This window comes from Tripterygium wilfordii, chromosome 15 (genome assembly GCF_013401445.1).
Source record: "Tripterygium wilfordii isolate XIE 37 chromosome 15, ASM1340144v1, whole genome shotgun sequence".
NCBI lineage: Eukaryota > Viridiplantae > Streptophyta > Magnoliopsida > Celastrales > Celastraceae > Tripterygium > Tripterygium wilfordii.
The window spans coordinates 2,568,987-2,592,213 of NC_052246.1; the positions used below are offsets into that span (position 1 = coordinate 2,568,987).

At 36.0% G+C, this 23,227-nt stretch overlaps 4 protein-coding genes across 7 annotated transcripts; all 4 read right to left on the minus strand.

Annotated features, from left to right (window-relative positions):
* Positions 1-455: 455 nt before the first annotated feature.
* Positions 456-3,470, minus strand: LOC120016253 (mediator of RNA polymerase II transcription subunit 20a-like). 3 transcript variants are annotated; one of them, XM_038868932.1, is made up of 6 exons: positions 3,319-3,470; positions 2,818-2,945; positions 2,533-2,675; positions 2,283-2,461; positions 2,098-2,187; positions 456-1,094 (listed from the first exon to the last, which is right to left on the minus strand). In XM_038868932.1, exons 2-6 carry the CDS (start codon positions 2,829-2,831, stop codon positions 855-857), a joined length of 666 nt encoding a protein of 221 aa, XP_038724860.1. In that variant the 5' UTR covers positions 2,832-2,945; positions 3,319-3,470; the 3' UTR covers positions 456-854. The 3 variants fall into 3 exon arrangements, with proteins under 3 accessions (XP_038724860.1, XP_038724861.1, XP_038724862.1); XM_038868933.1 differs by having other exon boundaries at positions 3,316-3,465; XM_038868934.1 differs by lacking the exon at positions 3,319-3,470 and having other exon boundaries at positions 2,283-2,456; positions 2,818-2,941.
* A 225-nt stretch (positions 3,471-3,695) lies between these two features.
* LOC119979963 (vesicle-associated protein 1-2-like) lies at positions 3,696-7,038 on the minus strand. Its single transcript, XM_038822591.1, has 8 exons — positions 6,755-7,038; positions 6,590-6,660; positions 6,177-6,258; positions 5,972-6,084; positions 5,714-5,878; positions 5,569-5,619; positions 4,328-4,405; positions 3,696-4,162 (listed from the first exon to the last, which is right to left on the minus strand). Exons 1-8 carry the CDS (start codon positions 6,804-6,806, stop codon positions 4,052-4,054), a joined length of 723 nt encoding a protein of 240 aa, XP_038678519.1. The 5' UTR covers positions 6,807-7,038; the 3' UTR covers positions 3,696-4,051.
* Positions 7,039-7,766: 728 nt separating this feature from the next.
* Positions 7,767-13,032, minus strand: LOC119979964 (bifunctional adenosine 5'-phosphosulfate phosphorylase/adenylylsulfatase HINT4). Of its 2 annotated transcripts, none has more exons than XM_038822592.1 (7): positions 12,706-13,032; positions 12,477-12,561; positions 12,254-12,300; positions 9,737-9,813; positions 9,531-9,597; positions 8,448-8,525; positions 7,767-8,323 (listed from the first exon to the last, which is right to left on the minus strand). In XM_038822592.1, exons 2-7 carry the CDS (start codon positions 12,549-12,551, stop codon positions 8,236-8,238), a joined length of 432 nt encoding a protein of 143 aa, XP_038678520.1. In that variant the 5' UTR covers positions 12,552-12,561; positions 12,706-13,032; the 3' UTR covers positions 7,767-8,235. The 2 variants fall into 2 exon arrangements, with proteins under 2 accessions (XP_038678520.1, XP_038678521.1); XM_038822593.1 differs by having other exon boundaries at positions 12,688-13,032.
* A 287-nt stretch (positions 13,033-13,319) lies between these two features.
* On the minus strand, positions 13,320-22,065 carry LOC120016387 (chaperone protein dnaJ 13-like). The gene is made up of 13 exons (XM_038869126.1): positions 21,749-22,065; positions 20,793-21,079; positions 20,151-20,348; positions 19,947-20,061; positions 19,450-19,536; positions 18,758-18,846; positions 18,065-18,149; positions 16,722-16,775; positions 16,409-16,489; positions 15,281-15,358; positions 14,319-14,558; positions 13,768-13,875; positions 13,320-13,671 (listed from the first exon to the last, which is right to left on the minus strand). The coding sequence occupies exons 1-13, from the start codon at positions 21,890-21,892 to the stop codon at positions 13,615-13,617; spliced, it is 1,623 nt and encodes a 540-aa protein (XP_038725054.1). The 5' UTR covers positions 21,893-22,065; the 3' UTR covers positions 13,320-13,614.
* Between the last annotated feature and the right edge of the window lie 1,162 nt (positions 22,066-23,227).

Consider the following 23,227-nt stretch of genomic DNA (forward strand, 5'->3'; position numbering starts at 1 on the left):
CTGTCTTCTTACATCTAACACAATCAAATCAAGAACGCAAGTTCCACAAATCATACAACGGTAGGGATCCAATTGGTATGATGTACGGTGACGAAACTCTATCAGCTGCGAATGATCAATTTACCCCATTTGAATTAAATTAAATTTGAACATAAATTATATATATGTATAAAATTTGAGTCCAAATACAAAAATTTTATGCGGTTTAATATCGGATTAGGGGCCAAAGAAATAAATCTTCTTGTCGGATTTATTTATCAAAACCCTAACCTATATAAGTTATTATCAGAATTGCTTATTCGAGTTTAAATCAATCCAAATTTGATCAATTAAATATGTCCAAAATTCAATCCGAATTAAGATCCAAACATATAAATATTTTGTAAACACATATTATCCGACACGAATCCGATTTTTTTTCCCCACCCCTACTATGATGGAGTAAATCTCGAAGGTAATACTCGAAAACAAATAGTATCAAACTAGTGGGTATAAACTGTTTTCTTTCAAGATTAAGAAAACAACCAAAGATTTTTGTCACAACTCTTTTCATGCTACTCACGGAAGACTAGTGTTCAGAAATCCGGCTGACATTTGAACTTGAACTAGCTGCTGCCATTGAAAGAGAAAAAAGCTCCATGATTTCTGGGCTTAGCTCTTTTCCGGTGTACCATCACGCCTTCCTAACTCATCCATGAACATTTTACCAGAATGAGGTCCAAGATCATTTCAACATTATACTCCAACAGATTAAAATTCAAACTGTAACAAAGTTCTTTCCTAGAGACTAGAGAGGACACAAATTAGAAGCTGGTCATCCAAGCCAGGTACATGAGAAAATCTTTCACTGATCCCTAGTTTCTCACTGATTGCACTTGCACAGTTGCAATTAGTTGTGCCATGACAGTAGCATACTGAATAGCCGTATGCTGAGATGTATAATGGTCTAACAGGCCATATTCTGAAAAGTTGGGTTCTATATGCATGAAGTGACCAGGCAGTGATCTTTTTGACACCGCTTCTTGCCATATATCGATGAACTCTTCCATAATTTGCCTTGATTTTTCCATTGAAGAGATAGGGAGGTACTCCACCTGGAAAATTGAAGCAACTTCAATGAGAATAAGGTGTGCACCAACATAAAATGTCTTAACTAAGAAAGTTAGCATATAAACAATTTCAAATAGACTATGCATGGAACACCACACTCAATACAAGACGTATGCTTGCAGAAGAGTAGCATGCTGCAGACTTAGTTCCAGAAGGTGCAAACTCTCAATTTTCATAGGAAAATGGAACTGTAATATGAAGATGACGGGAAACTTCTTGATCTAGATGATACAGCAAGTTTTGGGGGAGTGTTAAAAGACTATCTTCAATCTCATTAACAATATTACTTCAAATCAATTAAAAAGTAGAAGTGATGTATCATGATTGCTTACCAGAATTTCAAAAGTTTCAAGGACCAACTTCGCATGTATATGTTCGTTATCAAATAAACTGTAGGATTTGAATGGTAATTTTAGATTTTAAAAAACATGTAACAACCAATACTCAGCACTGTTATTAGCCGACACAACTGTAATCCCCAACAACCTACATCACATGTTATTCTGAACAAACTACTACATTCAAAAAATCTAGTCTTGAACATCTGTAACCAAAACAACACATTCAACAAAGAAAGAATGGAAAAGGTCAAGCTCTGCAGCATGCACATTTTGCATTTCCATACCACTTATTATGGTAAAACGTCAAAATGAAACATAAGAGAAATCCTAGCATAAAAAATTCAACTTCACACAAGCATACCAACAAAATCGAAAGCAATATTTCACAGGAAATCTATGCACCTTTCATCAAAAGTGATGGTAAAACCCAAACCACATCATGAACCAAGTAATGTAAGTTATAAAATAAAGATCTGAATCACCAGCTACTTAATAATATCAACAAAAATGGTATAAAGTGCATATGAACACTGAAATATCAAAACCGAAACCAAGAGAAAAAAAGGGTATCAAGGCCATAAGAACTCTGGAATGGGAAAATTCAAACACCCAGAATAGAGTGTAACACTTGATAGCTGATCATTACCTCCATAACTATTCCTCTCAAGGTATCATTATGACTTGGAGTAACTTTGCCCACTCTCAACTGGAAGTCACCGAGTTGGTACTGCAAGCCCTACATGTCAGGTAAACATACTTACAAGTCAAAAATATCGCACTTGGACTACCAAAAATTCATGAACATACTACATGTTAATGCAAAAAGGAAACCTCAAAATTAAGGGCAACCCTCATTTTGTAAGACTGTAACTTCTCCATTATAGTCTGAATGGAGGAATCTGCCTCAAGAACAAGACGCTGACCACGGATTATGAAGTAATACTTGTTTGGCTGCTCCGCCAGTGAAAGCCCAAGAAAATCACGTGGGAATTCTGCTGCAAGCGCCTGGTCTGCCACAGCAATTAGAGTTCACATAGAGATAAAGAGATCCAACAAAAAAAAAAGAGTCAAACTCAGTTACCACGTAACATTGGTTTGTAGAATGTGAGAGTGGATTTCCACCTGCCATCCTTGACGCCATTAACACTCTCGATGCAATGAGATACTTCACTGAGGATTTGACTGTTCACAGTTGTGCCTGCGTTGGGTTGCCAATGCAAAAGCCTAGTTGCAGGGGAAAAAAGAAACAAACAATGTGATGAAGACCAATGTTTGAGATCACCAAAAAAGGAAGTGAAAGTCTCTTTTAACTTGAATCAACCAAGGAGAGAAGTAAGCTTGTTAGGAGCTTATGCTCTGCATTTACCATTTTATGGGCATAGTCTCAGGCTCTCAGCTGGAGATAGTGAAAACGATTTTCAGTCAAAACCAGTGACAGGCCAAATATCTTCAATCAAGGTAAAGAATGGAATCACGCTATTCTATCCCTTGCATCTGAAAGTCGTGCAGAAAAACAAACAATAGGTTAAATGACAAAACCTATTCCCAAAATTTATAAGAAGATTTAATCATGAAATGTAGAATCTGATAAAAATCTGCAAAACTAAACACATTGCGCCCATCAAAATAAAACAAGAACAAACAGAACACTGTCGGGAGCTAGAATTTACAACTGGATGGAAGTCGAATTACACAGAATGGAAATCAGACACTGAAAATAAAGTCTCGAACTCGATTAGCTGATTGCAACAAATTGCTCATATTTACGTACATCATATGTTTAAAGCAATTTTTATTCATACCTGATAAACAGAGTGAAGAGAATCGAAACTATCAAGAAAAGAAAGGAAAAGAGTCCCTTTACCTCCTCTACAGAAGATGATAAACTTCAGTTTGGTTCATCAGCCTTCAAGATTGTTTCTTCAGTCTTCCTTCTTGTGGTTTGCGATGCTTCCCTCTTCCAGAGTATTCTTACCTTCTCTCATGCCCTAAGGATCGGGCCAAGGATTGGGCTTCATGTTGGGTTGAGTCGTTTATATTGTTTGGGCCTATTCGATTTGCTTGTATTTGTTTATCATTCAAGCCCATTTAATTTCATTATTCAAATTAGTTTGATTTTCCGTGTCTTATGATCTAATCAAAGACAGAGAGCCGTTGGTCTGCAGTACCATGGCTTCTTTGTTTATAAGCCGTTGTTCTATTTTCTAAGCAATGCAATGAAAACATCTTTCAATGCTACTTCTGCTACCTCAATTTCTCTCGATCTTTTCCAAAAACATGGAGGAGAGCTACCGCAAGCCCAAGAAGAGTTACAGCAACGAAGATTAATTGATTCAGTTCGGACTGGGTTCAATGATTAATAATCCCAGAACCTCTCAGATTATTGCCCTCTTTAAGTTACAAAAAATAATAATAATAATAAGGCATGCTAATAGTCACTTAATGATACTCATTCAGATTTCAATAAGTAGACCCACAGGGCTAAACCCTACCATAAGCTAATTAGGTTCCTCCCATTTCATCATCATTATTCTTTTCTCAGGGGTAAATGGGGGAGAGGATTAGACAAAATGGGAAAAGATCCAGCGAGAAACATGTGCTTATTTCTTCTTCATGAGATATCCCAGGATTATGCCCAACAAGCCAATGAAGATGACAAAAAGGAATGACACACCACCACGGTTCTTGTTGCAGTCTCGCCTCAAAAGTTCCTACACACCATAACTTCAAGATATAAGCATTTCCCATCATTCAAAGGCAATGGAAAATTAAGCCAACAATGACAAGCAATGGAAAATTAAGCCCTCCACATCCACAACTCCAGATAAAGAAAATGAACACATATGTCAATGTAGTAGTGCCTGTTAAACCCTCACCAGTTCCTGCCTAAGCTTGTTGGTTTGTTGAATTGCGTTATTTTTCTCCTCAGTCAGCTTTGAAATAAGAGCTTTTGCCTGCAAATAACTAGTGGTGTCAATATGCAATCATAAACCCTGAGAAATGCTGCACTTAACATTTATAGATAACTTATGGAATGCAGCTAAGTAGCTAACATTAAAGGATAAAATCTCTCCAGATGAGGTTTGTAAACCAGCCATCCAAGTGAACAACCAGTCCAAGAAGGACATGAAACATATTATTGGCTCCTCCAACAAGTATTGTCGGCATCCCATTGGACATGAAACATATTATTCGTCCCCTTACATGTACTAATAAGATGTCTACTCAGCAGACACTCATAAATTATTTAATAAAAAATATCAACATCAACCTTCAAGCTATATGATCTACTTCCTATGCCTTTGTTTTTTTGTTTTTTTTTTTCACAAAAATTATATTGAAAAATCTGTGATGCAAGGAATAGTATTACACCTCCAAACAGTAAATGTTCTGTGACTAATGCTTAAGAGTTACAGAGTCACAGCCATGTAAACCTAGAGCATTATTTGAGTTCTAATAACATCATCATTCCGCCACATTGTGTAAAGAGGGTAATCACAAGCGCAATTCCTGATGAGAAACTATGACATGATTCCTTCAATTTTCAGCATCACTACTTATATTGAACATTGAACAGAGAAAAACTTGCCAATGATGAAGACGATGATGATGAGTCTTAAAAACAAGCTTGCAAATTCCAGTAAAGGATGACTAGTTCAGCATAACTCAAGTCTCAACGACTGTCAACTCATCTAGTGATGTACTAGTGAATTACCATCACAACTCAATGAAGCCTAGAACTGGCAAACATCAAACCATCCACAAATTAAACGGGGTAAGTTATGAACTAGCAGTATATTCCAAGATATTTGGAGGCAAGAAAGCACACAAATACCTCCAAATTAATACCATGGCCAAGAAGTTTGAATGATTTGAAAAAGACTAGCTCCAGAAGCTTTAGGAAATAATATCTATTGTGCAAAAAAGTAATCAAGTTGATCTATTGCAAGAACTCAGCAAGACAGCATAATGCTTTGTATTGACATCAAGTTTTCTGGTTGCCAGTTAAGAGAAGTGGCAATAATGAAGGTGCTTCAAAAATCATCAAACCATAGATACTACTATTAAAACCATAAAGCAGAGAATATGTACATTAAGGCGAGCAAATGAAATTTACCTCTGAAGATTTTTCCTGAGGTTCAAGCCGATTAGCAAAAGACCTCGTACTCTGGATTCAGAAACAGAGTGACATTACAACATTTTGACACCATCTGTAAATCAGAATCAAGAAGGTGAATGAAAAGAACATCTCAAGTACTCACAAGAGAGAGCTCAGCAGCACTGATATTTCCATTGTCTGACACAGAACCCCTTGGTGAAGACCCTTCCTCTGATCCTTCCTGAACAGGAGAAGGAGGCTGAGGTGGAGAGACATAGACCACTCTCAATTTGCACTCCTCGACAACATGCCCTGCCTCCTTATTGAACTAGACAACACCACCACAATAAATAAATTAAAAAAACATTCACAAATTGAACTGTTAACGCTTGAAAAATAATATTCAGTTCAGAATTCTTACCATTACTAGAGAGAAATCTTTACTTGTAGCTCCCTCAACTTTTACAGCCTGAAGGAGAAACTTGTCCTTGCATTGCATGTCAGGAGGAGCCTCTTTTTGTGCTTGCATAGTCACTAATTCAAGACCAACCACATAAAAATCCTCATCCAGTCAGGAAATTAGGGAAAACTATAACTGGATGTATGAAAATGGCTGGAATGAGCACCTATAATATCACATGTTGACCGAGCCAACACGATGCCCGTGTTTGGACGAACGCAATACTTCTTCGGATTTGTTGTTTTAACCTAAAATTAACAATGTGAGATTCAAATGTTTGGGTCAAAATTCAAAATTCTATATTTTATGTTGCCGAGAAGACTTATGAACAAGAAAATCCAAACATAAAATTTTGAATTTTACACACGAAATGTGAATTTCATGCTTTCCTGTGCCAGATAAGGCATAAATAAATTGTTTCTTTCAATAGTCACTTCGGCAGTTTGGATACAATAGACGCACAATACAAGATTCGCCGATCATAATTCTCCCTTTCATAATTCATACATTTTACCGGCAACCAAACAGAGTATTACGGCATTAGAATCAGAAAATGAAAGCGAAATCAACGAGAAATACCTTGAAAGCCACATGGTGAACAGTTTTATTAGACAGTTGAAGACAACAAGAGATCTGCTTCTTCAGCTCAACTATTCATTGCAAGAAAACCACAGAAAAAATAAAAGAAACAGAATGGAAAGAAAACCTACCGAATAAAACCAAATCTTGAAGGGGAAAACTCACAAGGAAATTTGAGCTCTAGAGGTTCGATATTGAGAAGCTCTCCCGTACTCATCTCGAAGCAATCAAAGGCCTCGGAAACTGAACTTGATTGGACAAGTTAGTTTGTTAATGGAGATCCGTAATTGGATTGATCCAAAATGTTCTGGAGAGGGCTAATAGTAACAATTGTTTCTTGATCTGACAAATACTGCCGGGTGCAGCAGATGCAACAATTACATCAAAAAATGTGTTACGAAGTAAAAACTACCTTCCCTCCTCCTTTGGCAATCCCTTACTTGATCTTGACAGCGTAAATACAGGAATCCTACTCGCCGCCGTTTCTTTCCCAAATTTAAAAATTAAAAAAAAAAAATCCTTTTCTTTCATTTTAAATAATAGTAGTAAAAAAGATAAAGATGCTTGAGATTAATTCTAGAAGTTTCCATTCGGCCAAGAACATTATTTATAGTTATTTAAATGGCTTTCATTGATTTGATGCGAAAGTGAAAGTAATATTAGGTAGCATTACTCAAAAAGAAGGAAGTGGTACAGGATATTAGGTAAAAGGAGGCAGCAATTGAGGCCAATAGATTCATTCAACCGCAAATGAATTATTAGTTAAACGATAATCACATTGCATTGCATGTAAGAGATCATCCACTTACTAAATTATGAGTTCGAATCATACCTCCTCCCCAAGCCCCCGTTTCAAAAAAAATACCATTCAACCAATTATTTCAATTATTTTGTCCGGTCCTACTACAAGTCCCTCAAAGAGCCATGATAGTACCAATTACGTTTTCTACTTTGGCTTGGAGTTTGTACTTGGTAGGCACAATGAAGTGGAACTTCCTTTTCTTTTCTTTTTTCTGGTCAGCTTTCTGTTTTTCTTGGGTATTATTTGTCCCCTTTATACTTTTTACACTTTCGGGATATACTGAATTGTTTTAGATGAGCTGTTGTGTCATGAGTGGAATGAAAGGGATTGGTACTAGGAAGTGAATGCTCTATGGCTAATTAAGTGCAAAGCATAGTCAAATAATTGTTTCTCTTCATTTCTGCTCAACGATTCAAAATAATTAACAATATACATCTATTGTAAATTAGTTGCCCAAAAGCTGGTAATCTAAAAGGATGACTACGATCAAAAAAAAAAAGAACTACACTGTAACTGATGCAATCACCAAGTTGAATCAATGGTATAAATCAATGACTGAACCAGTATACCTCAATAAAAGGGTATCTAATCAGCTCAATTTGAACAATCTTTGCGATCGGTTAATGCTCTAGAGGGCTCTTCCCTCGCCCCTCAGTTCCAAGTTCCAACCACCGTCAAGAATGATGAAAACTCCCATGGTTTTATTGAAGGAGAGACGTGCAGTGCACTTATATAAGTGGTCTGCCTTCCCGAACAGAGACCAAGAATGATAAAAGTAGGTTTTAAGGTTTATAGCTTAGATAAGTAAAGACGACCAAATACAAAGACGATCCCAAAGAACCAGTTATGAAGGCTTTATCTTCTCCAACAACTTTCCAGCTTCAATGAACCCACCCATCGGCCCCAGAGACAAGTATTTTATACGTTTCCATCTGTTCAAGTTCCTTACGAATTAAAATGTGTTTCTTCGAAACCTCAATCGACATTTTTAATGCACAAAAAAGGGGGCAAATGAGGATTCAAGACAGTATTAAGAACCAAAAACAAGCAGCTTACCGGGGAGTGAAGGGGAGTGCAAGACAATGGAGATGCAAGTGGTCAACACTGTTAAATGGAGGTTGATGAAAGCCATATCTGTCATAAAGGAAGATACGATCAAGGAATTAAAATAGCTCTGGTAACCAGTGCACATGCAAGAACTCATGAATGACACCACATGATCACATGTCATCCACCTATTTTCAAATTTTTTATCTGCTCCTCCAATTTCATATAGGTCACAACTTTTGATGTGTTAATAAGCTGGACTTCGCAACTAGTTATTTTAGTTGTACCATAGCAGTAGTACATCGTTGAATTCTATATGAACATACAAAAGGCATGGTTTTACAAGTAGTGAAGCCAAATTACCGATAAATGAAGATTCAACTCCTTCACCAGCCATTACTAAAACATGGTTGCACTTGGCTCCAATATAAGTAGAATATACCAAGTTGTATAGAAAGTAAAATTTAGAATTTATAGCATTTTACTGTTCAGGTTGTGGAACAAGGATCAAGAGAAAAATGCAGCCATTTCTTATCTTATGCAGCAGCATCACGTGACCTAGCAGACAATCATAAAAACTGTTTATGCTTCTGTTGTCCAAAGTGCGTGTATATATTGAGCAAGCTAGCCTTATGCTACTTCTGTTTCAGTCTCCGAAGTAGACATTCCATTTTGAGATAAAAACATAATAACATACAACCTATGGCAAATAAAGGGGAGATTTTGCAGACAAAGAACCAAAAGTATACCCTACACACATCATTCAACAGCTCTCAATAAGAAAAGTAGAAGAAGAATTCGACTGATGATAATTGCCTTTTTTTCCTGAGGAAACGGAACCACACTAATGATAATTTTAGTGGAGTTAAAAACAGAAGAATCAGCAAAGACCACTAATACCTACAGGAATCTCAAAATTGATTCACAAAGTTATCTGTGTGCATGCCTGCATGGTTTATAGGAACTAATTTGAAGACAGTATAAGAAAAGAGGAACACAAATTCATGCAATTACAAAGAGGGAAAGCAAAGATTCAAGGCACCAAGAATTTAGTGAACAAATTTCGGGGTCGCATTGCACAATAAGTAATACCTGTACTTTATGGCATGAGGTGCATCACGTTGCAACAACATTTGGCCCACATTAAGCATGTGACTTACTGGATATAGCAGCAGATAGAAGGTAAGACACTGGACAAAAAAGTATTATGATATGATGTGATAGAAAAAATAAAATGAAAAGACCATACTGGTCAATCTACAAACTACAAAGGAACTAAGATAATTCAGTTTCTATACCCAAAGAGTAATCTTCATCTCTCCTCTGGATATCATTAACTGTAGGAATGTGCTCCACAGGAATCACCAAGTAATGCCTATCCACCATCATCAAATCTCAACAAAGAACCGTGGATGTGAAAACATGATTAAAGTTGTTGCACACAGATTGGCATAGTTGTATTTTGTGTCAAGGTGTAAATCAATTCATAAAATAATAAAGGAATTTGGAAATCAAAGTAACAACTTTCGATGCTGAAATGAATTGGAAATTAGTATCAGTCTATCAGATAATCAGGGATGCACACTTGCACCAGCCAAATGAAATGATCGAAAACAACTGCCCATCTCTAGCAGTTTTCAGGTCCAGCAATTAATTCCCAATCAGTATACTATTAGTCTAGACTAGAGAACAAATCAACACCGCTTTAATGTAAACTAGTTCTTTTCATTGTCTAGCATAATGCACGAATATAGGAGGTAGGCCGTACCGATAGAAGTTATACTTAAAGCCATGACATATTAGTCATGAAACAATCTCAAACAGAAAGAGGATTTCCACACGAGATCGTTTTGCAGACTTTTCACATATCCATGGGGAAAAGAAAATCTCTCTTTAAAATCAGTGAAGCATTGAGCAGATTGAAATTTCCATTTTTCAATAGGTGCTTGTTGTCACCATACAAATGGCATATTGGTCATCATTTGTGCTTGGCTTGCCAGACCAATGCTACTATAGTTAAATGTGCTTATTCAATGAATATTAATAACAGGGAAAAAAAAACACAAACAAACGAAAAGCAATTTCTTTGCAGTGCAGTTTGCACATATATATAGTTTTTCCACATATATAGTTCCGTGGATTATGAATCTATTTGCAAGTGAATGAAAACCAAAGAATTTCTATAACCAGGGAGTCAGGAAAAGCATAGCAGTTAATATTTCAGTACATGTTATGGAACATTGTCAACCAATTCCTCTGTCAACCTGCAATTTCTTATCAAACTAGTTGCATGCCCGCGCTTCGCGCGGTACATATTTTGATTGGAAAATAAAGATGTGTGAAAGTTTTTCGATACTTTGTTAACATGAAGAGCAGTAGAGCTTTAATTGTAGAAAATAGAGATGATTGAGAGATGAAGATAAAATATGTACAATACTTGTTTTTTAATTTGCTAAGAAAAAAATATTCTAATACGGTGTAAGAAATTTGATGCATAAGGAATAAGTATGCTAAGAGTTTATCAATTTTTATTTGCGTCGCTAGTATTTACAAAGTGTTATGGGTCACCAAAGACTTGTTTATGAGATAATATTGTATGGTTAGTACAACAATCTCTACAAAGTGACATTTAATATCGAGAAGTACAATGTAGCATAAGTAGTATGTTTGAAATGATATTTTTGAAATAAAATTCTTAATATTTTAGAATAAGATTTTTGAATTTATATTTTTGAAATGTTATGTATGACTGGTAGATTTATGCATATAATCACTTTGACCTTCAACAACTCATTGAATTCTACCGTGTTTTCCTGTCACCACTTACATGTTCCAATACCAAATGGGCTGAATTTACTTACACATTAGAATAATATAGCATGAGAAAAGCCTCTCATGTTGTGTATGTTGCAATCCAAACAGACTACTAAACCTGACCAAACTCTAAACATGCACAATACATCAACTAAATACTACAAAAACACACAAAATACATCAAAAACACACAAAAATTCCCACAAAATGATGGTAATTAATGCCAAAAACACACAAAATGTTTTCAAACTAAATACTACAAATGAATTTCATTAATTGAGTAATATCAAAAGACTCTCATAATTAGCAATACATGACCTTTGAGAAACCAAAACAACATCAAACCACTCCTATGAAACATTAAATTCTCATACAATTCAATATAATTTTAAAATTATTTGAATACTATTAACTGTATGAGTGTGGTTGTGGGTCTTAAAGTGTATGAATGTGGCTGTGGGTATTAAAGTTTTGCAATATATTTATGTGTGTGGTTGTGGGTCTTAAAGTTTTCTAATATATTTTAAAATTTTCTTTTGTCTATGTAGGCTTGTTTGTAAAGACGTCCGCGTGGCACCATGAATTAAAGTGTATGAATGTGGCTGTGGGTATTAAAGTTTTGCAATATATTTATGTGTGTGGTTGTGGGTCTTAAAGTTTTCTAATATATTTTAAAATTTTCTTTTGTCTATGTAGGCTTGTTTGTAAAGACGTCCGCGTGGCACCATGAATTAAGGAGAAGCCTTGTAGATCCTCAGTTATATATATAGATTGATGATTGATATTGATATTGAGTGGGGCAATATCATTACATCAAAGACATTAAACAAAGCATGCAGAAAAACTTAACAAGGGACAATTCAAATTGAAAACTAGTTATATGATCACAATTCACAAACAAGGTCCAGAAGCCATCCAATGATTTCAGATTTCATCAAAGATACATAATTGAACATTAAGTACGGGAATTAAGGGGGGGAAAAAAGAGGAAATGTTGAAACCTGAAAGCAGCTGGCTTTATGTCTTGAAATGCAACCACCCTGTCATCCTGCACGAGCCAAAAAAAATCTAATTAGAAGACGATTTAGTAATTCTGGAAAATATGCCGTTTGGTGGCCAAGAAAACTGGAGAAATCCTCAAAAATCAGGACAGCATGATGAAGCTATTGAGAAACGAAACAGAGGATATAGTTGAAACAGAGCTGCATGAACGGAGAAGCTTACAGAATGAAGGAGAGTAGTAGAGGTGGAATTGCGGGAAATCTGGCAGAAGATGCAAGGGGAAGTTGCTCCCGCCATTTGCCCTAATCTGAAGATCGAAGCCACATTAGAATAAGATCCTCGTTAATTTTCTCTCTTTCCAAAGATAAAAGGAAATTACAAGGATTCACATCCACCCTCGATATAATTATTATTTTTTAAATGCTTGCTTTACCAGGAAACACTAACGAACCTCTCCACAGTATCCACTATGCCGTTACAGAATTCTCGGACAGTGCTTCTTCTCTTCTCAGAACCCTAATTCCCTCTTCCCTTCCAGACCCGATAACTCGTTTTGAATTTGTCCAGTCACTCGCTTTCTCTCTTCAACTCCAGAGGCACGACTTCTGTGTCAACCCAACGAATCTTCCAACTCAAATTGGACCCACTGACCGGAACCTGGGAATGGATGGTTATTGAAGAGGACGACGGAAAAGCCGAAACTTTTCTCTTAGCTACGACGTCGTATCCCTACACGCTCATGATTCAGTGATTTCCATAAAGAACCAAAGCCTTCCGGACGCCCACCCATCAAAAGACGGTTCGCAAGCCTTACCACGGACTTCATGTTGGGTTAAATGAAAAGTTTTCTTCAACTTTGGTTTCCAATTATCTTTTGTTGATTTACAATGTCAAAACAAAATATATATATATATTTTTTAAAATACCACTTAGAAATATATTTACAGACTAAATCGAACTTTGAACACATATATCTAATCCAATCGATTCTCAACCAAACCACCTCTCGTTGACTTGTGAGCCAAACCTATAGCTTAAACTTTTGGCTATTCTCAGGTGGTGAAGTAGAGGCAAGTCCTTATTTTCAATTACACTGGTGGCAAAAACCAAAAATTAACTGCCATGTTCAGGGGGGAAAACAACCAACTGAAAAGGATGTTTCACCTCTAAATCAGCATACAGGACTTTTATTCCATGTGAGTAGTATAAAACAGGAAAAAAAATATTTCATCAACTCCCCCCGATTAAATGTTATTCCGAAACAAGACACTTATAACGGGGGGACGACGGTGTCACCTGCTTTCATTGCTTCGAAAATCCAAGTGAAATGTTGATAGGAATGCATAGTCTTTAAGTGAATCTAGATCCTGTGTGCTTCTTGTGGAATTACCAACTCCGCATAATCATCAACAAACACCTGATTCAAAGATATCATATTGGCCAATATAAAATGATAAGACTATCCAACATCCATCAAGAAGGAGCCACTGATTATAAACAGAGATGATAATACCTCGCATCTCTGGCCATGATAATTGTACTCCACATACAACTGCTTAGGTTCTCCAGGACAAGGATCACAAAACCCCATAATGCCCGACTTCTTCACACCCTCGTGAAGCTGAGCCAACAAATTAAACAACCAAAATTATAAGAACTTCCAAAAGTATAGGACAAGATTGAATTTTATTATAATGCAATGGAATTTAAATGAACTTTAACTTGCTTCTCCATGAGTGCTCTAGATGATGATGATACAACTTGCTTGTTAGTCCATTGCAGTTTTGTTAGGTCTACATAATCAGTTCTGAAGGTTGCCAAGCTTAATATGTTTGACTTCCAGACATAAATTGAAGGTCTAAGGTAAGCATACACAAGTGATCTCTATTGAACTTTACCCGCCATAATACTCAAACACAACAGTTAGAAGACTTGTAATGAAAGTGTATGCACCATCTTTATTAAGTATTAACAATACACAGTAATTTTTTCATGCACGCACATAATCTGAAACTTCTTATATGCGAACAAAATTCATGCAACATCAGAGTTGATAAAAGATACCTTGAGTTGACCAGAATCATTAACCAAGAAATTAAGAGGTAACGTAACGTCCAAAACTTGGGAAGTTGATTTATCATTCATTTCTCTTGATTCATCTCCTTTCTTCAAAACCTTAGAACTTCCATACGTCGCGTTACTGATGACCAGGCCATTTGTTTCAATTTGCCTATTTCTTTTCCTATTGGCCACATTTTCTAACAACCGCTGAGCCTTTTCCGCGGCTGCTCTTGCTTCTTGAACCTACAAAGAATGAAATCATGTTCAATAAGCACCAGCAATATTTGGAGATATTCACCAACCAAATCATCAAATTATGGGGAAACAAAATCAAATATAAACTAAATATAGTAAGTATATTTTCAATTGGCCCTGTAGACAATTTATTGCTTGTCTCATACCCAATCAAGTGGAACTCTAACAGTCCTTCTGAGACGGTTGTTGCTTTCTCAAAATTCATTTGTCGTAATAATTGTGCATTGAAGTCTTGAATGTTTAGTAGAGATGGTTTCGAATGAAACCCAACCTTTTCCTTTTTTTCGGGCAATCACTTGAAAGGGTGCCTTAAGTAGTGTCTTAAGGACATTACATACTTAACAAGATGCAAGCACCACATAAAAAGTAAAAACCATAATCAATTTAGTATAAAGTATAAAGTAGTAGGATCAGACCAATTGTTTGATATTCTAGAAATTCTTTACTTATTAGATTGGGTAATGTCATTCTATTTGAACAGTGATCATGTACAACCTTGTTCCTTCTTTGTAAACTCTCGGACATTTTGTAGGACTATGTAACCAACCCTAAAAAAAAAAAAAAAAAAAAAAGAGGACTATATAGCCCCATTGAAGAAAATTTTGTTTATTCAGAGAATTCAACCTGGCATAACATTAACTTCCCAGAATGACAAATAATAGGCACTAGATTTTCCAAAAGCAAGTTTTACAGAAACAGAAAATCCATACCTGGGCAGAGGTTCTCTCAAAATTCTCAAGAGCTTTCTGCTTTTCCCTTTTGAGATAATATGGTTTAATGATAAATTTCTGCGAGCATGAACAAACACAACACAATAAGCTACAGATAAAAAACTTTTCATCAAAGAATCTAATTTGTTGTATGTTTCTCACCACTAGCCACCCGTCATTAAACTATATGCACCATTTATTACAGCAACTAAAATACTAAGTAACCAAAAACGAACTTGGGATATTGCATTAGATTCAGGAACAAAGCCAGTACCAAATACTAAATTGTACAGGCAAAGCTAGATAACAAGTTAGAGGAAGTGCGAGTATCCTTGCAAGACCAAGTGATTGAAAGTTTGAAACAACTTGGTGCCAAAAGGCATCCACCAAAATACCTATATGAAACTTCATATCGACAAGCTTAGCGAATAGTGACAATAGTCCAACCAGAATATCAATGACCAGTGCTTGAAAGGTACGTCCAAATCTCTACATGCCAGTATATAAAATTATAAATGATAAAAACCTATAGCCTTCACCGTTAAATCAGCTAACTTCTTTGACCAAAAGCATTCGCATGCATTCATGAAAGAAAATTTTTAACAATAATCCATATTACTCTACATTTATTAAGTCACACAAGATCCCTCTTGGAGGAGGCTCAATTGACCAATCAGTCTTCACTCCACGTAAGATGCTTTCGCTCCCAAATCGAGTTTTCTTGCTAGATTAAAAAAACTTAACAAAAAAAAAAAAAAAATAAACATGTAGAGATGGCATTGAAAAGTAGGACTGATGGCATAAGACATGTTTACTAAGTGTGCATCCAGCAAAGACATGAAACTGTGAAAGATTACACACAAAAAAGGATTGCATCAAATATTCAATATCTTGTCATGAACTCATGAACTAGTGTCTTCACCTAAATTTACCTATGACAGCATTCTAGAATTCCCTCGTTAGCTATTCTTTGATAGTATATCAATAAAAAGAACACAGTGAGCATGTCCTCTGATGAATATCTCATCCACAGAATATCAGTTACTTGGCGCGAAATTGAAGAACAAGCAAATGATCAAAATATTCAACGAATTTGAAAGACATAAGATGGTGATGTCCGAAAAAAACCTTGAGTAAAAAGTAAACTGATGCTGGAATTATAAATGCTCCAGTTGCAAACACAGGATTCAGATGGCTGGAAAGTAATACCTGCATAACATCCATAAATGGCAACCATAAGAAAAACTGGGCAGGTAAACAAAATGATATTAACATCAAAGGCCCAAACAAAGAAACGACGAAAAAAAGGATACAAGTAAACCGATTCTTATCTGCAAACTCCAACCGTAACCATACTGAAGGATACCCATAATGATTCCCATAAATTTCTCCCAAACAACATACACATTAAAAGGAAGTCAGAAGTGTATAATATGCTTACAGGAATAATTAACTTTTGTCCCCCACGGTGCAATTCGAATTTCCAAAAAATTCCCTGCAAAAAACACATAAATCAATTAAAAAAATTCTAAATAAAAAAATTTATGTGGACTATTATGAATTCCAATTATAAGAGTTAGAAAGGGATTAAATCCTCAAATTGTAGGCCCAAATTCAAAAAAAAATGTGGAAGAGAGGCTTCCAGTAGTACAAACGAGAATTTACAGGTCTACTACACCTATTGAAGTTGAAGAGCAGTTGCTAATAGTAAACCCTTCAATATATGGTTAATATTCAGAGTAAGAAAAGCCAACAACCAATGCCTCTTTATCAAAGCCGTAGAGCCAAGAAGTGTGGGACTCATGCGTAGTTCAAGAGGCAATCCGAAGCTGACTCGCCACGTGCATAAGCACAAAATTATGGCAGCCTAACAAATACATATAAATGATTCAAATTTCGAATGAAATTTGGGAAATCAGCATGCTAAATCATATTATTCATTTATCTGGTATTTTGTTTGTTAAATTTTCTTTTCAGTGATGTTTGAGTTGAAAACTAAGGGGGTAACTGTCGATTGCATTAAGCCTCAAGGGATGTTTGCATCCATGTTCAAACTATAGGGGGAACCCGTATTTTATGGTTAGGGGTAGTATTATAAGTATTTTGGCCGATACTGAAGTGTGTACAAGGGCTCAACATTAGGAGAAACCAAAAGAAAATAATGAGTTGGATCCACAAATTGCAGAAAAAATGAATGAAGGTGTAATTCCAGTTTGCATAAAAATCAAGGTGAATGTATGGCACACTTGCACTGTTGCACAGGTGTAAGACTACTTTGGAAGCCACTAAGAACTTGAGGTCTCCAACACCACAATATACGCCCTCTGACTAGTTTTCCCTTACATGATTTGAATTTTATTCTTTGTTAGGATATAACTGTGCAAAAATTAAAGAGAAGAATAAATTAATTGAAAATTATAATCAAGGTACAATTATCAAGATTAAATGCACCTTACTTTTCTTCTCTTTTTGTGATATAAGTTCAACGTCTAAAAGGTTTTGATGATTATGTCTAAGTTTAGTTGGTGATAGTGTGCAATGTTCTTAGAGTCCGAGATCAAATGAAATGAGGGAGCTAAAATATGTCCTTTTCTATGCTATTACAATTATTTCCATGTTACAGGTCAACAATAAGTCCTCATGACCAATTCATAATATTTGGAAATCGCTTGAGCATCCAAAAAAATTCTTTGATGTTCATTTCCAAGGAAATGACATTTTACACTCGAAGAGTAAATCTAACGCAAGAGTCTAACATCGAAATTATTTTAATGTTGGGGGTACCTGAATTCCAACAGTATACAGCATCCGGACAGTGCTGAATTTAGATATTTTTCTTCCACCACCAACTTCAATCTCAAGAGCAGTGCTGCAACATAAATTGCAACATTAATATCTTGGGTAAACGAATGAACTTTGACATTCTTAATCAGCCACAAGAATCAATGGACTGCGAAATCAGTTTGCACGAAAGATTTCCACTAAGTGTCTAAATTACTTGAACATATACAAGGCAAGTAACTACTTTTGTTAACAGAGAAGGCAAGTCATTAATGAGAACACATATATTCTAATTCCATACTGACTCAACCACGAAATCAATTATAGCATTCAAAGTTTAGAATCAAAGATGAGAAATCCTTAATCCAAAAATAAAAACAGTAAATCCAATTCATCAATCTCCACCATCAATGAGAAAATTTTTGCAACAACTGCCACTCCTTTTTTGAATCACAAATACAAAGAGTTACCTCTTAGAGAGAAAATGACTACGAACAGAGAAACAAACATAAAAATCCGCATGATCAAGTTCCAACAAAACAGCGAGAAGGGATCAATTCTCTCATATTCTTATGCAACGTAAGTTAGTAATGATTTTTTTTTTTAATGAAATATTTATGTTAGTAATGATTTTCTTTAATGCAATATATGTTAGTAATGACCACCCCCTGAATCGTAAAGAATCTGAGCACAAACCTTCCAAATCTGCCAGCAATTCGACCATGAGACTTGGAGGAAAAGCGATGAGTATAATGAGTCGATGCCCCAAACGAAGTGGTGCCAATCTGCAATGATCAAACAGAGAGTGAAAAAATAGAGGAAAGCAAAGGCGCAGAGGGGCACAGTCGAGGGAGTGATGTGATAGATGAAGATATATTTCAAAATAAGTTCTTTCACATTAAAAGATTATAGAATAACTAAAAAAACTGAAAGCGAATTAAAAGTAAATACATTAGACAGAATGGAGAGAAGGGGGACACAGAGCGTAAAAGAATATAATGAAAAGACCAGAATCAAATTCTTTCTTAAGTCAACTGCATGCAGAAGCATAAGTGAGGACCATCTTCGACAAGAAAATAAAATAAAATAGTCGATATTGTGATAAACACAATCCTCTTCAACAACAGAGACTAGACACTAAAGACAGGTCCATATAAAGGCAATAGATAAATATGTATGGACCCAAAGGCTATTCGCTTACCACTTATTGAGATATAGAGAGAGTCAGAGAGGCATTGTAATTACTCATGGCAATAAAATATCAATGCACTTTTCCCTTTTGCTCGTTAGAACTGTAATTTTCGCATTTCTCATGGAGCTGTTGCTCAAGTATTTCTAACCATTTATGGAATCGAATGGTTAAGTTGCGCGAACGAAAAAAGAGGTACCTTCAGCTCTCCGGATGTAGATATCTTTTCATCTTTTTTTCGCCATCCAACTGCAATAGATGATTCAGAACCTAGCAAAAGTTCTATCTGTAGGAAAAAGTTAACAATGAACAGTAAAACAAGATGTTAGATGCCATAAAGGAGTTAATATAAACATAAATTCCACTTACATAATTTTAAGACTACTTAAGTGTCCAACTCAAGTTTATTGTTGACATTGTGCAGCTTTTGCTGGCTCCATTGTTCCGTACTACGGCCCAAAATATATGCAATGTTTGTACCAGAGAATGAATGCACTCGAGGATGATCAAATAAAACTTCAAATGAATCATGAGAATGCAATTAAGTTCACATTTCCAGCCCATTCCTTAATGCTGTTAAGTACATATTCCATATTTTATAATGCAAAGTAGACCTACATAACATGCTCACAGCTCACAAAACAAAACAAAAAAATGAAACAAAATGAAAACACTTACAAAAAATAGGCAACTTACATTTCCACTTGCTGTTTCAGAAAGTTGGCAGGTCCAAGAATTAGAAAGATTTATTGAACCGTCTGTCAAAGATTTTGAAATGGCCATAGTTGCTGATGAGTGTGAAGATAGGTGACTGGAAAGAGTAACAGAAGATAATGAAAGAAAGTGATGCCAGTAATGTTCTGGATAATCACACTAGAACAAGGAAAGGGAATTCCCTACCGTGTTGTTTGTACCCCAATAAGAGTTCGCAGACCAGCTGAAGCCATAAATTCTATGGATGAAACCGTGGAAAGCCGATGCCTGAGCAGAACAGTTGCAGCTCCACCACCAAAGGTTTCATTAACTTGTAAACTTCCACCAATTGTAACAGTATCACGTTTGGATAGTTGAGAGTCAAGTTGACTGGCCATAGCCATTCTGAGCTTTAAGTACATGAAGGATAAGTGAGACTGTACGGAATAGGAAGACAAATTACATATATGAATAATACAAGTGCATAGAATAGCATGCCTTTGGGAAAGACAAAGCAACATAGATAGGAAGATTATCAAAATATTTGCTTTGCTTTAAACAAAGAAGTCATATCAAGTTGCCACCTTTGACTAGAAAGCTAAATGTTATACTTTCATATGTTGAATGTAGTGATACAGACTCATTAAAATGCACAAAAATGTAGCATTCGTACCAATGGTTGACTTGTGGAAAACAGTTTAGCAGCCACAACGTTTCTCAGATAGAGCATCATGTTTGAAAACTTATTTTACTTGCCAAGGATGTCAGCTACTGAGTAATGATAGACATTCATCATTTATAACGACCTGTCAACTAAAAGGTTGATTAAAAAAAAAAGGAAAACTGTACCCTCCCATGATGCCATGGCCGTCTAAAAACTGCAGCAAAGACAATTTGGCCAGTATTACACCTGAAGAACGGACATGTGCAGACGTATTTTCTTGCTCCTTCCTCCGCCTCAACTTTTCAAGTTCTTCCTTTATCTCTTCTGCTTTGCTCAGCTTTGGACCAAGTTCCAAACCAGAAGTCAACCCTTCCATACCATATATGTCATATATTTGTCTCTTATTTTCATCTGACAATATTTCATATGCTTCGCATATCCTTTGAAAATTTTGTGTGGCAGTTTCCTTCATCTGAAGACAGTCAGTAAACCAAAGAAAATCCATGTTAGACAGTTACTCCTTATTGTGAAACCGAAAAACCATGAAGAAGCATCAAATGAAAGGCAAAACACTGAGGATCCAGAGAGATAAAATCTTAAAGCCATACCAATTCTTGTACTAAAAGCAATGTCAGTACTCCCTAAATAGAGTCCAAGCTCACAAGAATAATTGGAGAGCAGTAGAATAAATATGAATTTAGTAGAAGCATAATCAAAACCAAAAAACATCAACAACATTTGCGTATACCTTTAATTCTTTTAAGCAGTGAGAGGAAAAATCATTTGACAACACACTTGTTAGTTTTCGACATAACTCGTTGCAGTTTTTTCCTTTCTCTTTCTTGTGTTTCTCACCTCGAAGTACCCTCTTCCATTACGTATCATACACCCAACTCATAAATATAAAAACATGAATGGAATGTTAAAAGATTTTTTTGAACACCAACAATGTCTTCAATACCATCCTCATTAAATTACAGTATGAATTTAGAGAATTTAGTAACATTATTCATGGCTACTTCAGAAGAAAAAAATTACAAGATTTCCAAACCAGAAATTCAAAAACAAAATTAAACAAAAAGGTAAAAAGAGACTAACATACGACGCACAAATTCAAATGTATAAGTTCAACGGAACGTACAAGATGATCCTGGTATTTATCAGGGTGATAGACTTGAGCCCACTGACGATAAGCTTTCCTGATTTCTTCATCGGTGGCGTCCGGTGACAAGTGGAGCAGTGCGTACAGTTCTCTATTCGGGGGTCCCCCGTCTTCTTCCTTCATCTTCTACGCTATCAATCTCTCCTCATTAAACAGCGTTCGAGTTTGCGTTCGCGCACTCTTCTTCGAGACCACGAAATAAAGGGCGAGATTTTTGCAGGGGTTTTGGGTTTTAGGGGCTGAGTTGGCTAAGGCGAGAGTGGGATTCTGAAACGTTGGTCTCTGATCGACCGAGGAGGATCTAACGTCCCTTGTTTAACCGTCGAAGAATCCAACAAAACGATGCCACGTCATGCATTGTCTCGGAGAACAAAGCTCATTGGGCTTTTCGTCTATTGGGGCCTCCGATACTACATATTTCGAAAGAATAGTTTTAGTCATACCCCGATTTTTCTAAAAACACCCCAATTTAAGTTGACAATCCCTTGTAAAAATCAGTTGACAGGATATCTTTGAAAAAAATCGAGGTGTGAATAAAGCTACCCATTTCGAAAGGCTTCTTGAGCCCAAGTGACAAGGGGCCCTCTAATCAATTTGGGTCACTACCGAACCCTAAAAGAGCCCAAATTGAATTGCGTCCTTGGAATTTTCCTCTTAAGACTGAATTCATATGCTTTGACACAAAAGCTACCAGCTTAAGGCACTTGAATTATTTTTCTTCTCCTGCATTGGGCATTGCAACCGCACATAACATGCATTTTTATGTTGATGCGTTTTTGCATCCAAATGTATTGTTCGTTTCAGGGTATCTGCATTCTTACCCTCGGTCACGATATTTCAAGAGATGGTTTCCTAAAATTAAATCTGATGGGAGGATAAAAATGCTCGTAAAAATAAAAATACCCAGACAATACCTTTCGATGCAAAAACGCATAACAACGACGTTATACTTTTCCACCAACTAAATCCAATGCATTATCAAGAAAAAAGCAGGGAAAAGCTGGTGTTGTAGGAACTAGGGGGTGCTGTTTTTGAACTTTGAGAGTTGTATTGTCCACTATAAAAATAAAAAATTAAAAAAGTAGGATGAGTCATGGATATCATCAACAATGATTGGAGCCAATAAATCGATGGATGAATGGCAATAGGAATACAACAAGGAGTCGCTCCTCATTTATGTATACCAAATAACGACCGCAAAAATCCAATGGGCAAGAAATTTCTTCGAAGTTTCCTAGTGGGACCCATATTTATAATATGGTGCACATCATATCTGAACGATTGGGATGCTTTATGATTTTTTTTTTCTTTTATGGATGCATTAATTGCAACACATAAGATAAAATGAACACCCTCTCTTCAAAAATACGTTTTTTTTATAACCAAGAATTCTCCCACCTAACATGTTCAGTGGATATCTTCAAATGAAACGAGTTAGCATTCTTGGATGGAGCAACA

Bases quoted from the DNA above. Each gene is read 5' to 3' on its own strand.
- LOC120016253 (XM_038868932.1), bottom strand. The intron at 2,462-2,532 runs GTAACTGAGTTT...TTGCTGTGGCAG, and splicing joins CTACAAACCAATGTTACGTG to ACCAGGCGCTTGCAGCAGAA. The intron at 1,095-2,097 runs GTAATGATCAGC...TCAATTTTCCAG, and splicing joins TGAGAGGAATAGTTATGGAG to GTGGAGTACCTCCCTATCTC.
- LOC119979963 (XM_038822591.1), bottom strand. From the start codon at position 6,806: ATGAGTACGGGAGAGCTTCTCAATATCGAACCTCTAGAGCTCAAATTT. The intron at 6,259-6,589 runs GTATTTCTCGTT...TGTTAATTTTAG, and splicing joins TTCACCATGTGGCTTTCAAG to GTTAAAACAACAAATCCGAA. The intron at 4,163-4,327 runs GTGAGGGTTTAA...TATGGTGTGTAG, and splicing joins ACAAGCTTAGGCAGGAACTG to GAACTTTTGAGGCGAGACTG.
- LOC119979964 (XM_038822592.1), bottom strand. From the start codon at position 12,551: ATGGCGGGAGCAACTTCCCCTTGCATCTTCTGCCAGATTTCCCGCAAT. The intron at 9,814-12,253 runs GTTTCAACATTT...GATGGTGGATAG, and splicing joins ATAAAGCCAGCTGCTTTCAG to GCATTACTTGGTGATTCCTG. The intron at 9,598-9,736 runs GTATAGAAACTG...TGCTATATCCAG, and splicing joins AGATGAAGATTACTCTTTGG to TAAGTCACATGCTTAATGTG.
- LOC120016387 (XM_038869126.1), bottom strand. From the start codon at position 21,892: ATGAAGGAAGAAGACGGGGGACCCCCGAATAGAGAACTGTACGCACTG. The intron at 20,062-20,150 runs GTAGGGAATTCC...TACTCTTTCCAG, and splicing joins ATTGGGGTACAAACAACACG to TCACCTATCTTCACACTCAT. The intron at 16,776-18,064 runs GTACCCCCAACA...TGTTTTTTGCAG, and splicing joins TGTATACTGTTGGAATTCAG to GGAATTTTTTGGAAATTCGA.